This window comes from Aythya marila, assembly GCF_965140915.1.
Source record: "Aythya marila genome assembly, chromosome: 5".
NCBI lineage: Eukaryota > Metazoa > Chordata > Aves > Anseriformes > Anatidae > Aythya > Aythya marila.
Window position 1 is genome coordinate 22,215,758 of NC_139046.1, and position 15,707 is coordinate 22,231,464.

The 15,707-nt window shown below is 45.6% G+C and overlaps 1 protein-coding gene across 9 annotated transcripts in view; it reads right to left on the minus strand.

Annotated features, from left to right (window-relative positions):
• Positions 1-15,707, minus strand: part of BRSK2 (BR serine/threonine kinase 2) — a 324,182-nt gene that overhangs the window by 106,446 nt on the left and 202,029 nt on the right. For all 9 annotated transcript variants that reach the window (XM_082760889.1, XM_082760892.1, XM_082760891.1 and 6 more), the window contains exon 7: positions 2,077-2,162. In XM_082760889.1, the coding sequence (XP_082617015.1) occupies positions 2,077-2,162 (86 nt within the window). The remainder of the gene's footprint in view (positions 1-2,076; positions 2,163-15,707) is intronic.

The window sequence follows — 15,707 nt, forward strand, 5'->3', positions numbered from 1 at the left end:
TAGTTTTATCCAAGACTATGGTTGTTTCTAATTTTGAACAGGAAAGCTTGGCAACAGCTCTGCATTATGCCCTTTCTTTAAAATAGTGACTAATAAAAAATGAAATGTATTAGGAGTCACTGGCACTTTCAGGGAGTTAGTGTCTTTCAGCAGAGGAATTCAGGGCCTTAGTGTGGAGAGGCAGACAGCAGCTCTGACACAGCTCTGACGGGAGCAATGGCACGAAGATGACTTTGTGTCACTGGCAAAGCCCGATTTGGAGCCCAACATATTTTAGAAGCCAGGAATTCCAGATATAGCTTAAAGATATGAGATGCTTCCCTTTACAAGATGATCTTCAGCAAGAAGACAACTTGTCTGCCAAGAAATGCAGTCATTTTTTGGAAGTCATGGTGTAAGACCATCCCCACTGCTCTGAGCACTAGATATTCTTTGTTTGGAGCAAAATATGCCCCAAGCCTTTCAGGGAAAAGAAAGATTGCTCAGCTCAGCTGCTGACTTCACTGGTGTTCAGAGCAACAAAAAAGCTTCAGTACCTCTATAACCCCTCTCCTCACCCCAAGTGATGACCATGGCCTTTGTCCTTCAGGTTTTCCTATGTTGTCTTCACCACATGGGTGTACCACACTTACCTGGAACACATCAGCTGCACGCTGGGTTAGGGCGCGTGTGTGTGTGTGTGTGTGTACACCTAAAATAAGCAACATCCAAATAAACAAGAATCACAAAGAATGTTCCTTCTCTCTTAACTGAAGAAAAGCCTGGGGCCTTATTCAACCCACACAGAAAGCAGAACACAGAGGTGTGTACTCTTTCAAATGGCACCAACCCCTTCTCTGGATTAAAGGACAACATTCTGACTGTTAAGCCTCATTTCCCTTTCCTATCCTTCTCCTGCACACACAGCAGTCTCCATCACATCTGGGCCTCCGTCCTCAGCTGGGGCAAACCAGGATTAATGGAGTCATGACCATTTGTGCCACTGAGAACAGAGCGCTCAGCATCCAGCTCAGAAAGCATCTGAGCCAGCCTCCACCCCGTGCCTGCATGAGTGCACTCTGGCAACCCCACTTCACCACAAATGGCAGGCGCTGCCCCAGAGGAGGACAGGAAATCCAAAAGAAATTACTGCCTGCTCTACTAAGCTAACCCTTTGGCACAGAGGCCTCACTTCCTAGAACAGGAATTCATTGCTCCAGTAACAAGGCTGGCTGAAAAGTCCACGAGGGATTGTTACCTCCATTCAGCACACTTTCTTTGGGTAAACAGTTATTCCCTTCTTGTGTTGTGACATTAAGGAGAGGTCACTGATGGATGGTGGTTCTTAAAAATAGTTTAATTTTTTTTAAACACTCTCTTCTACTTGCAATAACCTGTTAAAAAGCTGAAAATAACATTGAGTTCCCTACTGGTTTGCCCTTTTCCATTTGGAGAGCATTGATTTTTTTTCCTGTTGTGCCAAGATTAATGTGGCCTGTTTGTTTGACAACAGATTCAACATATCTAGTGCACTGTCAAGCTAAAATGACTCTGTCTGTGGGCAGCATCCCTGCTTGGCACTGGCAATGATCGGAGAAAGAAAGGCTTTGCTAGTTAACTCTTACTGCCGAAACACGAGGAGATTTCAGTGGCCCTCAAAACCGAAATTTATTATTGGTGGCAAAGTTAAAACACTGCCAGTGAGAGTCAAGGGATTCAGTGAAGACTATTAAGCAAGGGAGGTTATCCAAAACATTCACTTAACAATTTGATTCCAAATGGTTCCAGATCTTACAGGTACAAACCTTCCTCTCCTCTTGCTCTTTGATAGTAAAAATTGGTTTGTTCTCTCTCCTCCATTTTAAGTAGAAAGAGCATATAAGCAAAGTAGAAAGAAGAAAAGGAGAAAAGCCAAGAAGATACGGACTGTTCCTTCCTCATTCAAATATCAGATATGACATGGAGACCAGATGAGGGTGGACCACCCTCCCTTTCCCCCCGTTCTTTTGGATGTGACACCAAGTCCAAAACCCTCCTCTCCCTCCCATCCTTCCTCCTTCCCTTCCCCTTTCTCTGGCAAAAGCCGGTAATACCTACAAATATTTTTTATTTTCGTAAACATCATGCAGCTTTAAAACGTGGGGATGTTCTATCAACTTCAGGATGGCTATTTCCCGCTCCACCTGGAAGAAACAAAAAGAAATACAGAAGATTAGAAGTGAGGTATTAGAATGTATTATATATCGCCACACATTTTTTTCCCATTTATCCATTTCCCACTCCTCTACATATGCAGGGGATTCTTCAACTTATAACCATGTATAACGTTTAGCCATCAAATACTTTAAGAAAAAGTAATTTATTCAGCCTCAGCACTCCTTGCCCTGCAGGAGAGAAAAAAAGCAAAGTGTCAAAGTTTAAAGAAGAGTCCCAAATCTACCAAAGGGAGTCAGCGGCAGGAGCTAGATGAGCATCCAAAGCTGCTCCTGCCTTACCACTTAAAGCGGTGACAAATTCCTGAAGCATGGAAACTCCAACACGGCATTTAGGGCTCTCCTGACCTCCCACAGGTACAGGAGTGGCCGCATTGCACTATGTATTGCATACTCCACTAATACAAAAACATTCCCATTCTGAAGAACTTGATGTGTATGTAGGGGAGACAAAGAGTGGAAGAGCAGTGTGATTTAATAGCTACAGAACTGAGGCATAGAAAGAGAAAGAAAGAAAAGAAGTGACATAAGAAGTACAAGGCACAACAAGAAATTAAACCCGATTACTGGAACCTCGGTGTTCAGAGCCTTAAGCATAAGACCATGTTTTCTCTCAATTCCCAATCTGTCTAAGCACGGCTACTTCTAAGAGCGTGTCTTTAACACTGAGTTAATAAATTGTGACTAAGTCCCTGTAATTAGCACAAGTCTTGTTCTTACCCAAAATTCCTATCATGACTGCAATGTGGTTTGAACTTGAATTTACTAAGGGTTTTCATTAGAGATGAAGTCAGTGCAATTCCTCGGCTGCCAGCAAAATTGCTCTGTGCTGCTCAAAGCCACACTGTAACCGCTCTGATTTGACCTAGGCTAACTTGAAGGGAGTGAATGTAGCACTGTGGAGACTGTAGATAACCGAAATAAACTCTGCAACAAGACACAGTCTAAGCAATGCACAGTCAGGCATGACAAATTTCCAGGAATCCACAAAGGCAAGAAAATGACCTAAAGATGAAGACACGAACAACTAGGTAGTTTTATTTTTTTATTTTTTATTTTTTTCCAGTCCTTTAAATAACATTGTCCTGAAGCTGCTATCCTAACAATCTATCCTAACAATCAAAACATGAACAAACTACAAAACCACACATGAACACCTCCTCAGCAGGGATCAGACGAGTAATTAGGAACTTGTGCCTTAATTTTGATGTCCTTTAATTTTCTGAGATGTCATCCTCCACTAAACCTGAACACAGCCAACTTTCTTTGAGTGCAAGTCAGATACTCAATGGGAATTCAGAAGGCGTTAGTTTTCCAGCACTGTGAAGAGGATGAGGGTTTCCTGGCACATTGGTTGTCGCCGCAGATCTCTCTTCCTTGGTACCACCACACAAAAACAACAAAAGCAACTCCAACATCAAACTTGACCTTCCTTGTGTATCAGGATGGAGGAAAGGGTTTTTGCACATGAATCAGTCTTATTCTTTCAAAGACATGCTGCAGACTTAAAAGCCATTTGGCAGATCCACTTCCATCCACATTTAGGATCTCTGGAAGAAGCTACTTCAAGAACTGGTGAGAAGTGTAGCAGGAGGCTCTACTGGAATCATATATGTGCCTTAGCACATCAACATGTATGTACACAGGTCAGCGCTTCCACAAATGCCGTGAATTCAGTGTATGTGCAGTACCTGATGGTGACAGCTCTGTAGGCATAACTGGCTCATGACCGGCACTTAGATCAAAGCCACTTAAAAGTAGAAAACGAGAGCTGGGTAGATCTCAACTGTACAGCTACTCCACCAAAAAAAAAAAACAAACAACAGGAGGAGAGCTCCTTTATGTCATTTTTGTCTCATCCTCTAAAAGACCTGTTACTCTTTTCCCCTATGAGATATGCACTGATATTTGCAGAGAGCTGTGTAAGCTGAATTTGCTTCAAGAAAGAAGAAAAACCAAACAGAAGCAGCACCCACTCCCATAATAATCCTTCAGCGGTACTGAGATTCAGACATCAGCATCACGCACCGTAACCACTCAGAAACTGAAACTCCAACAGCAAAATGCCCTTTAGATGAGGGAGACCAGCAATTTCAAGGGGAACAGGACCACCACACTAGCTATGGCAGTGAGCATCCAACCCCGTTCTCCCTCCTGGGCACCTCCTGCTTGCAGAAGATGAATTCCCTGCGGATTTGCTCTCTGACTGCACTGGAGACTCACTTCTGAAAACCTCTTGGGGGGTGCTGTGGTGGAACACGTTCAGACCAAGTGAGTGATGGATGGCAGCATCCAGTCAGGGCCCAGCTTGGTGGCTGTCCTACAGCAAGAGATGAGGCAGTGATTTATGACTACTGCTCAGAGAAAGGAATTCAGTTACAGCACTGCACGGCTTGTGTTCAATAAGAGAATATCAGACAGGGAAGCAAATACACACTTCCCACCTGCATACTTACGCAAGAAACCAACTACAAAGAAATAGCCCGAGTTACTTTACTTTCATCACTTTCAGTGGATGAGTATGGAAGGTCCTGCGCATATTTTTAATTTCCTGGAAACTAAATCCTGAGAGGAAATACAGCTTCAGAGGTCATAATTCCTACCTCAGGTATGCAAAAAGCATCCGGCTTGTTGCACCTGTGGCAGAGCTTCCCCACAACGTGTTCAGTTCAGCCTTGTGCTGCACTCCCCAGCGCAGGCAGCAGCCTGCTTTCCACAGCCTGCTGCCTTCTCTAGCTGTAATCCAGGGATAAAACTAACCTACTACTCGTCCAAGTAGGACTTTTGCAAGTCCTCTGTGCAAGCCTTCAGGGCTTTATGAAGGGGAAGTGTTACTACTTTACTTCTAGTTCAGGCTTTGGCCACTGTGTGGCAAGACAGAAGTAGCTGCACTTCAACAGTGCTCTCTGAACAGCAATCTGGTAAAAGATCATCCTCAAAGCCCTTCCAGCAGTGCTGTTCCTCTTCTCCCCTCCAAAGGCACACAACAGTTCCCAAAAGGCAGCAAAGGACCACACTCATGACATGACTCCCGCAGGTGCTGTCACTGGGGGGCTCTCCTGGCTCTTATTCCCCCAGAGAAGCCAGAAATTGGTAGGGCTTGGACACCGACTGGGAGTTTCAGTAGTGGTTTTCTGCTCAGGAAGATGGAGTGCCAAAGGAAAGGAACCTCCTTTATAAAAAAAAAGGAGGCCTGAAGCAGCAGGCAGCTTTGCCTTCCTCCCCAGAGCTGTGCCAGCTGCTGGCAGGCCTTTTCTGCGCAGCCCTGGCCTCGCAGGGTGCTGTCCAGCAGAGCTGGCAAGGCCGGGGGAGCAGAGAAACCCTGCAGGGGCATTTGCCTGGATGCAGATGCAATTATCAGAAAGCAGGCCAAGCTCGGAATAGCACGTCTAGGGAGGCTCAGAAACTGTGCTAAATGGGAAACATGGAGAAACATTTGCATAACAGTTAAAAGGGAAAGAAAAAAAGTGGAGCCCTCTGCGTCACACAAACACCAGGGCATGTGACGGGATCCCAGCAATAGCCTGGGCTGCCTCATGCCACAGTGGGTTATCGACCATGCAGCACTCCAGTGCCTTGGCGCTGGGGGAAAAGCTGTGAAAGGCTTTGCAGGGCAAACAGAGGCACTCTGCTAACTTGTAACCTTGCAGGTGCCAATTAGGGGCTTTAAAAATCTATGCAGGAGGCTGATTTGACAGGATGCTCCAGTGATTCAGCTAATGACAAAGAGCAACATGAGGGCAACACAACCCTTAGAGGAATAACGCAAAGCTCCGGTTCCTCTCCTCTGCCTCTAATTCACCCTCCTTCTTCCCCCAGAGGAACTCGCATCTCTCTGGTTTAAGCCCATCTCATCAGCACAGTTTCCTCTGACGACAAGTGCTCTGCTCCCTCGCCTTCCACACCACAGACAGCCGGGGTGCTCATTCACCTACAAGGCACGGAGAGCAGGTGGAGGGAGCCGTGTGCCATCCTCATTGCGTGTCTCAGTGATGAAGGAAGTTTCCTCTTCTCTTGTATCCCCACACTCAGTAACAATTGGGTCACCCATCACCTATGCAGTGCTGTAAGTATTTGAAAAACAAGCTGGAAAGCTGTCTCAGGTTGTATTTTACCCACCAAATCTGCCTAAGCACTAGGCACATCATTAAGAGCCGTATTTCTCAAAGACAGCTATGCCCCAAAAGCTGGAGGACAGCTGATGACACTTCTTGGATGCTTTGAAGTTCACCAGCAGCACGCTACAAAGCTCCTTCTTTCTCCATTGACACCAGTGACTCCTGTATTGTTCAAAAAGGTGACCTGAGAAGGAGCTGCAGTGCTGGTGAGGAGAAAAAAGCCCTGCAGGCTGTACATTTGTTGTGTTGTTTATCCTAATCTCAGCAAAATGGTGCCTAGCAGGAGAGGAGGCAGGCTTTCATCTGAAACTCAAGCTCTCTAATGTTGACCCTGCTATGGTTTGAAGTAATTAATGAAATAATGTTCAAGACTGTCCCTTGGTTAATAGAAACTCAATCTGGACGTGAACTTTCACCAAGTTCAAAATTATTCTGACTTGAGAAGAACTTCAAAGGATGCAAAGATTTGGATGCTTATCTAACTCCTCAGGCTAGAATTCTGGCTGGAAACCTTGTACCAAAATACTTAATTTCTCCAGTGTCTGGCCTGCTGCAGAGTAATTTGCATTTCCATGATGAGAGCATGGAAAGTACAAAGTAAATCACTGTGATAGTATTTCAACCCACTTCACTGAGCTGAATTGGCAAAAACAAAGGTACAAGACAGCAAGAAAGCAATCTCAAGTTCTCTGGAAAGTCTGCGTTTTTGCCATTCCAGATACATCCCATGAACAGACCCCAGGATTTCATTACTTTCATATTTTTGCTTCCATGAAGCTCATGTGGGACTGAAAGTTAAAAATGATGAAAAAAGATTGGCTTTGGTGAAGCCCATCTAAGTCACTTTTTCACATTTTTCCATAACAGAATAAGAAGGCTATTTTTGAAATGAGAGAACAGCATTAAAATAGAAATAGTTTTATACAAATAACAGTAGACCCAGGGTCACTGCTGTGAGGATATCATTCTTCCAAACAAACTTAAGCCACTACAATATCTAAGCAATTCTGTGTTGTATCAGTTGCATCCTTAATTTCAATGGGAGCATAAATAGCGTGTAAGTGGAAAAAAATAGCTTTTAAATGATGAAACATTAAAATATCTTCCTCTGCAGCTCTGAATTTAGTTGTTTTTTCACCAAAAGTAGCCTTTCATTACATTTATACAAAACTTCAGCAGGCCATTACAGAAGCAAATGGAGAACCACAGAGGCTGGCCATCCACGGAGAGTATTTCCTGCTGCTATTGTAGCCATTAGCTTCACATTTCTGAATGCACTGAGACAGATTCACAATGCACTGAAGTCAACAAAAGACATCAATTGACTTAAGTGGGCGCTGAATCAGACCTTCTAATGATCATTAAGTGGTATCTGGAAGAAATCTTCTATTACACAATTTTGACTAATTAAATGCTTTAGCATGAATTCAGGTTTTCTGCTAAGTACTAGTAATTATAAGAAGATTCTGTAAAAAGGGGATAAACGCGGGGGGAAACTAGATTTAGATATCCATAGAATCAGGCAGCTAGACAATGCTGCACAAAATGCAACAAACAGACAAAATTACTGGAAAGCTGAGCAATTCTTCATTTTATTGAAAGCTCTATTATGGGCTCATTCTACCACAATTTTTGTTTGTATGTGTGCTTTTCAAAGTTATTGCCCCATAAATGAAAATGAAAATAGGTATGTATGAGAAGCGAGCGAGTCGCATACTTGATGTTAAAATTTGCATGTGCAAACTTTTACACCACGAGGCTCTGGTAGGGAAATTCATTTTCCACAAAGTGCCATTATAATAGGATGTCAGTTTCTACTTGTCTTTATTGAAACAAGTACCTTTCCCGAGTGCCTTCAAAATCGCATTGCTAGATGCTGCAGGGAATGTTGAACTTGGGCCTGAAGCCCGAGGGCACGAGACCAGCTGAAGCAGTATGGGAGAGTTGTCACGGTGCCCTCCCTGCTGGCTTCCCCACCCCTCCACAAGATGAGAAGACACCTGGCCTGGCCAGGCCCACTGATTTCAAGCTCCTGATGTGACGGGCTTTGGAGCCTACAGGTTATCTAACCACGGAAAATCCCTCCCAGGATCTTCATGGTTTAACTCGGCAGTTACCACCCGCAGCATTTCCCGGCGCTCTGCCATAGGCTACCGAGTACATACGGCGCTTAGCCTCACCCGCAGCCTGTGCTGCTTTACGGAGCATCGGGGCGTCATGCGAGGGACGCTGATGGGACCTGACAAGGAGTGGATTTCTTCTTTCAGCACTTGAGATTATCTGCTGCCCGGTGGTACGCAGCTACCCAGTGACTGACGCATGAACCTCTGCCAGCAGGCAGCAGAGGGGACCCCTTTACACCGCAGGGCAAACAGCCTCCCCGCGCCTCCTGTCACCTTCCCTGAGTGCCACATCCTGGCTGCCATCACCGGGCAGCGCGGGGACAGGGCACGAACCAACAGCCTCTCTGCAGGGGAAAGGACCCCATATTTCACTTGGCTTTTTTTTTTTATCCCTTCCTTATCCTTGTTTTTAGCTGTAATGCACGCTGTGCTTGCTTTCATCCAAAGCAGAATGCTTGCACTGCTGTTTTGTTTTGTTTTTCTTAAAAACAAAACAAAACAAAACAAACAAAAAAAAACAACAAACCAACCCAGGTGCAGCCTGGTCATTATGAGAAACCAACTACCCCAAACAAGGAGGCTGAGCCAAGCCTTTGTGAACAGTGATAGCTGCTGCCCCAAAGCTCTCCTTGCCACCCCAAATCCACAGGGTTCACCCCAAACTTAGGAACTGAAGCCTGGCCCCCACAAGCCGTGCTGTAGGCAGGACTCACCTGAAGCTTTTTTCCTTAGGGACCGACAGAGTTATGCCTCTGACACAGCTCTCAGGAACGCTCAGTTGCTCGCTTCAGGGCCGTATACACTAAAGACCCCAAGAGCAGGAAGCCTAACAGGCCCTGTGCAGGGACACCCTGCAGTTCGCTGTGCTCCAAACACAGAGCTGAGAGGGAGGGATAGAGACATTACAGATTGAATCTGTGCAGCACCAAACACAAACTGGAATGGCTGAGCCAGAGAGGGTGGAGGATGCAGGAGATGCTGAATCCCGGAAGGGAACATGGGCGAGCACAAAAGGCTTGGTATAGCACAGCAGAGCTTAATGTCCTGCCAAAAATCCAGCGCAGAGCTTCAGAAAGCATTGGTTGAGGCATGTGATAAGGCAGAGTGGTTCCCAAGAGCACAAAGAGCATCCAGGAAAGGGACTGAGACAGTGAAGAGATGCCCACGGCACCACGGACTGGCTCCCTCAGGGAGTCCACTGTAAGTACGAAGAGAAATTTAGACGGACAGTTTTGGAAAAGCTTCAAAGGATAAACTCTCCACTATTTCCTGCGTGTCTTGGCTAGCTTCTTTCTCCCTCTACCTCTTTTTCTCCATTAGTCATACTGGCCTTGCTTAGCTCTTCGGCATTGTATTACACAAATGTCCTTTACACTTTCTCCCTAATACTCTTCCTGAAGTAATCAATAAGATTGCTCCTGTTTCCTTCTCTGAAACTTTCCTTAATGGCCATCTCTGGTTCCCTAACAAACCAGGCAGGTAAGGAATGCTCCAGGAGAGGGCAGAACAGCTGGAGCTTTGCAGAGGCTGATGCAGAAAGCCAGACTCCGACCCTGCCCTGTGCTACTCCACAAAAAGCCTGATGACATCAATCATTTCAAGGAGTGGAAAACATATAATAGGGGGTTTGTTATTCTACTGCATCCTTCATTTTTGGGTGCCCTTGACTCTTAGGTGGATATTTGTATATTGGGGTCTGGTTTCAGCTGACTTAGCGAAGCCATGGAGATGCAAATGGGAGGGAGCTAGGATGGCAGGGAGCTAGGAGGGATTCTCCACCGCTGACAGCCCCGCACGGCTGGCAGCAATGGGAGCAGAGGCTGAAGCACCCCACAGCTCTCCCCCTCACTTCCATTTTCTAACATGCTGCTGAAGCACAACTGCTCCTCCCAGAGGGTCACGGTCCCAGACAAACGGCAGCATGGATCTCATCCAGGAACCATGAAAAGGCCAAGGGCAGCGCAGCCCCACAAAGTTCATGTTTGCACTTTGCTTTACAGTAACGAGGGAGCCTTGAGGGGTGGCCTGGCAGCGGCAGACAGAGGAGACGACAGCCAGCTCTCTGCCAAACTGGGGCGCCAGCAGCTGTGTGCTCAGGGAGGCTGAGCAACCCTTCAGCCCAGCTCTTCTTGGCCAGCAGCTTGTGTCACACTGCAGCAAGAACAGCCCCAGCCTGACCTGCTCCAGCTCTCCATCACCACTTCTGTCCATCCATCCTGGCTTAGGTATGTTGATCCTAAGAGCTATTTATTTAAGGTGTTGGAATTAGTCTGCTTTATCCTAGAATAAGCACTCCAAGTGCTGAGGAAGGCGATTCTCTGGACACTGTCTCCATTGTGGTCTCTGCCTGTGCAATCTCCACATTTCCTTGGTATAGGCTGGCTTGAAGGAGAAACAGTGAGATCCCATTTCAGCTTCTTCCTAGTCTCCTACCCATGCACTTTTCTGGAGTAAGAGAGATGTGGAATATTAATCTGGATAACACTGGAGAGGCATTCAGTATGCATAATCCTGGGGCAGATTTTTCACTATTTCATGTTTGATATGGGTTCCTCCCAACAAATGTGGTCCCTTTTATAGTTGCTAAGGCCTCAGAAAATGGATGTATCTCTCCAAGAACATGAACCAGCACTTCACTTCCAAACATCCCTTCCCACTCATATACATACGGGATTATAACTTTCTAATGCAGACCCACCTAAACCATAATCATGTCTTTTTGTATCTTGCAAGGCAGGCCTGAACAGCATGGGAAATCAGCAGTGACCTCAAAATATCTTCGTCTCTGGGCTACCTGTCTGAAATCTAGGCAGGAGCAGAGGGGCTCCAAACCTATTACCCGCAGCTCTTTGGTGACCCACAGATCTTCATGGACTCAGTCCCATTCCCAGGTCAGGAGGGAACCCCTGGTGGACAGTTCACGGATGTTGCAAAGCTCTCCCCTTCCTTCAGCTCCCACACCTCAGTGCTGAGAGTGACGCAGGCTTTCCAGACAACACCAGCCCCAATGCAACAGCTTTCTGTCTGCTGCTTCTGCTTCTTCCTTTGGCACCAAGGAGGCAGCAGAGACAGGAACAGAGGCTGGGAGCTTGCTATTGGGTTTCAATCTGCAAAAAGGACAGCTAATGAGGCAGAAATTGTAGTACAAAGCAAGAGGCAGAGAGGAGACGAAGAAATAAAACTGCACGTTTTGCCTCAGTCTTGAAGCTGCCCGTGCGTATTCCCTGTCTCTCCTCAGGTTCAGCCTGCACCAGAAGACATTATGGCAACACTTGTACTCCCCTCAGAGAAGACAATGTCTTGCTCTGTTTTGTACAAGCAACAGAAGCTGCAGAAAATTAGTCGATTGCTGCCATCAGCATCCAGGATCTCTCACAGCTGGGAGTTAAGAGATCAAAGAGAGCAATGAAGGAACATTTTGTTTCTCAGCTATTTTATCTCTGCTCTTCTCCTATCCTTCCTATCGCACACCAGCCCCTTATTGCTGGAGGTGCTGATGACATCTTGCAGCCAATCTACATCAATATCGGGATCAAGAAACCTCTTGGCAAGGGAGGTTTGCAAACAACACTGTAAGGAGAGGCTCTCGAGCATCTCCAAACAGGTGATGAGGATAAACAAAGTCATTCCTTCTCCACATTGTACAAACCTCCTAGAGGTTCAAATCAGAGCTTAGACAGCTTTTGGTACATCCTTATAACAGGGCCCAGTCAAACTAACTCCAGTGGACATTAAGTCCAAGAACGAGGTTCCCTCTCTTCCCCCACAACCCCCTGCCACACCTAAAACACAACTGCTCACAATCAGACAGTACTAAAAAACTGTTCATATCTTGGACCTTTACTGGATGTCCCCAAACTCATCAAGGCAGAAATCCTTTCTTGCTGTTCAAAGGAACTGAGCACCAAACCACAGAAGGCATACCCCACCACAAGGTTATACCTATGGCTTACAAACAGCCACGGGCTAGTCTGGAATCAAAAAATCTTGATGTAAAACCTTACAGCGTGACTTGGGAGGTAGCTCACAGCTGTCCCGGTACAGTTCTGTGCTTGTGGGGAAGGGGCAAGTGGGCATCTGAAAGTACTTTGACTGTCCCACATTCCTGGTGACACGTCCCTGAGACAACGGCTTTCTGGGTGCACACTGGTGAACCTCCTTGAGGTCCTGCTGAGACCAAGCTGAGCGTGACACCTACAAGCCTTTCAGGCCCCAGTCTTGCTCTTCAGGAAGCTCTCCTCCATGAAAATTACAAAAGGTTGTCACCTTCAGAAAAGAGAACACTGTTCTTGCTGGTTTGATACAGTTAGACACAGATTATTAAAAATTGATTGAGATTACAGAAGAAAAGTGATAGGAAATACCTGTAAAGTTTTCAAACATATTCTCTGGAGTCAAATACTTTCTTTTCCACATTTTCATTATACTTTCCAATGCATTATTCAGCCTGGTTGGACTTCCAGGAGCACTTAGCTTTGACCTACCTCTTTATCTCAAGGTCTGTGGGACTCCTGCTACTAAACGAGGCCAGAGTCAGGCAGCAATGAATGGCAAACTCCATCTTTTAGTTCTGTGTCTCTAGAAATGGGTCTTGCAATGCAAGGTCTGCCTCGCTATTTATGAAGGTAAGTCTGGAACATGATGCTGTGGCACCAGATGCCACTGATACCACACTGCAGTATTTCTGAGTGCTTCTGAGTCGTGACACTGAACTCTTTAGCTTTACCTGACTAAACCTGAGCTGAAGACATTCCCTATCCTAAAAGAGATATCTTTACCACTTAGTGAAACCCACCTCTGCAGTGTAGAAAATTTCTCCCTTGAATTACCTGGGTCAACCACATTTTTATGACCAGCAGCATACTGCAATGCAGATGCACCCATCAGCACAGCATTACTGCATGGAGACCAGAGAGAGCAAAGAAATGAAGGCATTTTGAACTTGAGAAAGGTGTTGTGGATCCTGCATCTTCAGAATGGTTGTCTTTAAGTGTTGGTGCTTACTTAAGTCTGTTCCTATTCCTTCATGTCTGCCTTACACAACACATACAATACAGAGTTCAAAGATATCTGGCTTCAGACAAAGAGCAAAGACGGGATGCAATACTTTGTTATGGCAGGGATAATGCATCGCTAAAGAAAGTGCTAATGACTAAACGATTACATAGAGGAAGCTATAGGAAAGTCCAAATGATAAGCAAATGAACTTAATTCTCTGAAAAGAACAGAGCTGGCTGGACAGGCTTACTCTAGCTATTCCGGAAAGTGGCAAAGCAATCATTATAAAAACAGAAGAAAATTTGAAAATTGAGGTTCACTTAAATCACACCATCTTAGGCCCATATGCATTGGGACGCTTCGGCACATACAGCAGCATCCCACTTGCAGAAGCTAATCGAAAACAACTTGCATTTGCCAAATACTTACAATAACACTTACACGTGCAGATTAAAAAGTGCTCGCCAACAATTTGTTAAGAAAATACCAGGCTAAATTTGAAACCAGCAATGTAAGAAATGGACAGCTGGGCTACATCTACCCACCTACCCCCCAACTTCTCAGCATTTTCTGCCAGAGTACACATTCATCAGTCAGCTGAACCTTGTTCCCAGATGTTTGGAACATGCAAAAAACAACCTGTGAATTGGGGAGTTTTCCAAGAGTCAGCAATATGGTCGCAACACAGTTTTGGAATGAAAAGGCGAGGGATGCTGTTCGTGTCATCCTCGCTCAACAGAAAAGAAAACCAATTACACCTCTTTATAGGAGACATAATTAGCTCCCTTCTTTCCAATTGAGAAAGCCTTTCCCTCCTTGAAAACCCTCTGCTGCCTCCCACTCATCCATGGGGCAGACAAAAACCTCCACCAAAATCCTGCTGAGGCAGATGTCACACTGAGGAAACCCAGCAGTAACCTCAGATGGGAGGAGATGGTGCCCGTGCTGCTTGGCTTATGTGTTGAGTTCTTACTTACATTAAAGTACTGCAGAGATGCTGTGTGTGCACCAAACCCTGTGAGTTTGGATACAAAACCTCAAGGTATTTAGGGGTAGCTGATCATTACATTATTATGAGGGCGAGGATGATGCTGTATCACACTGCTGTGTAACAGGGATTCAAATGGTACTCAGGAAAGCTCAATGGACATTTGCCCCAAATTATCTCACATTTTATTTGCCAGAGGAACACAGTAACGTGAAGAGGTTGTTTTTCTTTCCAAGGGTTCTAAAATTATTGCTGCAGGCCATTCAGTGAGAAAAGATGAAATAGCAGGGGACAAGGAACCATGGTGATTTTTGGAGACCAGACCTTTTCTCTGCAGAGACCTATGTAACCATTAAACATAGTGGAGGCGATTTTCCCTGTCCTTGGTCTTACTCCATCCCATGTGGACAACTAGAGGGTTATCCAGAGTTCTGCCATGCCCTTCAGTATCACTCTGCTGCCTACACATTCCCTCATTTAGGGCAGGGTAACATTACACACCCAAACTGGAGCCTCCTTTTTGTTTTGGGGTGGCTTCCTTATGCCACCACAGAAGCCACTCAATCACACTCTGAAGTCCTAGGGATTGTGAGGGCCTTTTCCTGACTTCTGTTTTTGCATTCTTACACTTGTGTATGTTTCTAAACCATCAATATTTTCTCTTCCATGCTACTTTTATTTTTTTTCTGAGGTAGATGTGATTTTTCCTCCAGACCCTTCCCATGTTCCCTTCATGGTGGCTCTGGATGTGAACTTGAAGAAAATCTCTGACTTCCATTTCAACAGTGTTTAAAGTGCTTGCTTTAGTCTCCATCTCTCTTACATAGTCTAGGGTCTACTTGTAAGCCACAGAAAGACAGTGAAGACAGTAAGAAGGTGAAGAAAACATTGCCTTGCAACTTCTAGCAAACAAATATGAAACAGTCTGAAAACTTGTGGTGGCCAATATGGGTGTTCCTGGTGGCCAAGCAAGTAGTGGGGACAGTTTTTACTTCTGACACATTCAACACACATCTTTCAGGGCTGCTCGTGGTGAGATTCCTTTGGACAACTCTTCATTTACCCAGGGAGCCAGGCGCTGCTGTCCCTGTCCCCTCTGTGGGAAGTGACCTGTTTGAGAAAGCCGAGATGTCTCCACAGGGTGTAATTTAGCACTCTCCAGGCATCCCAAGGTCCCTGAAGCACTGTTGTGTCTCTCTGATCCCTTATCTTGCTCATGATCTGCAGATGATCAGTCACTCAAAGCCCACAGGAGAGGGGAAGGCTGCCTACCTACTGAAGGCCTGAG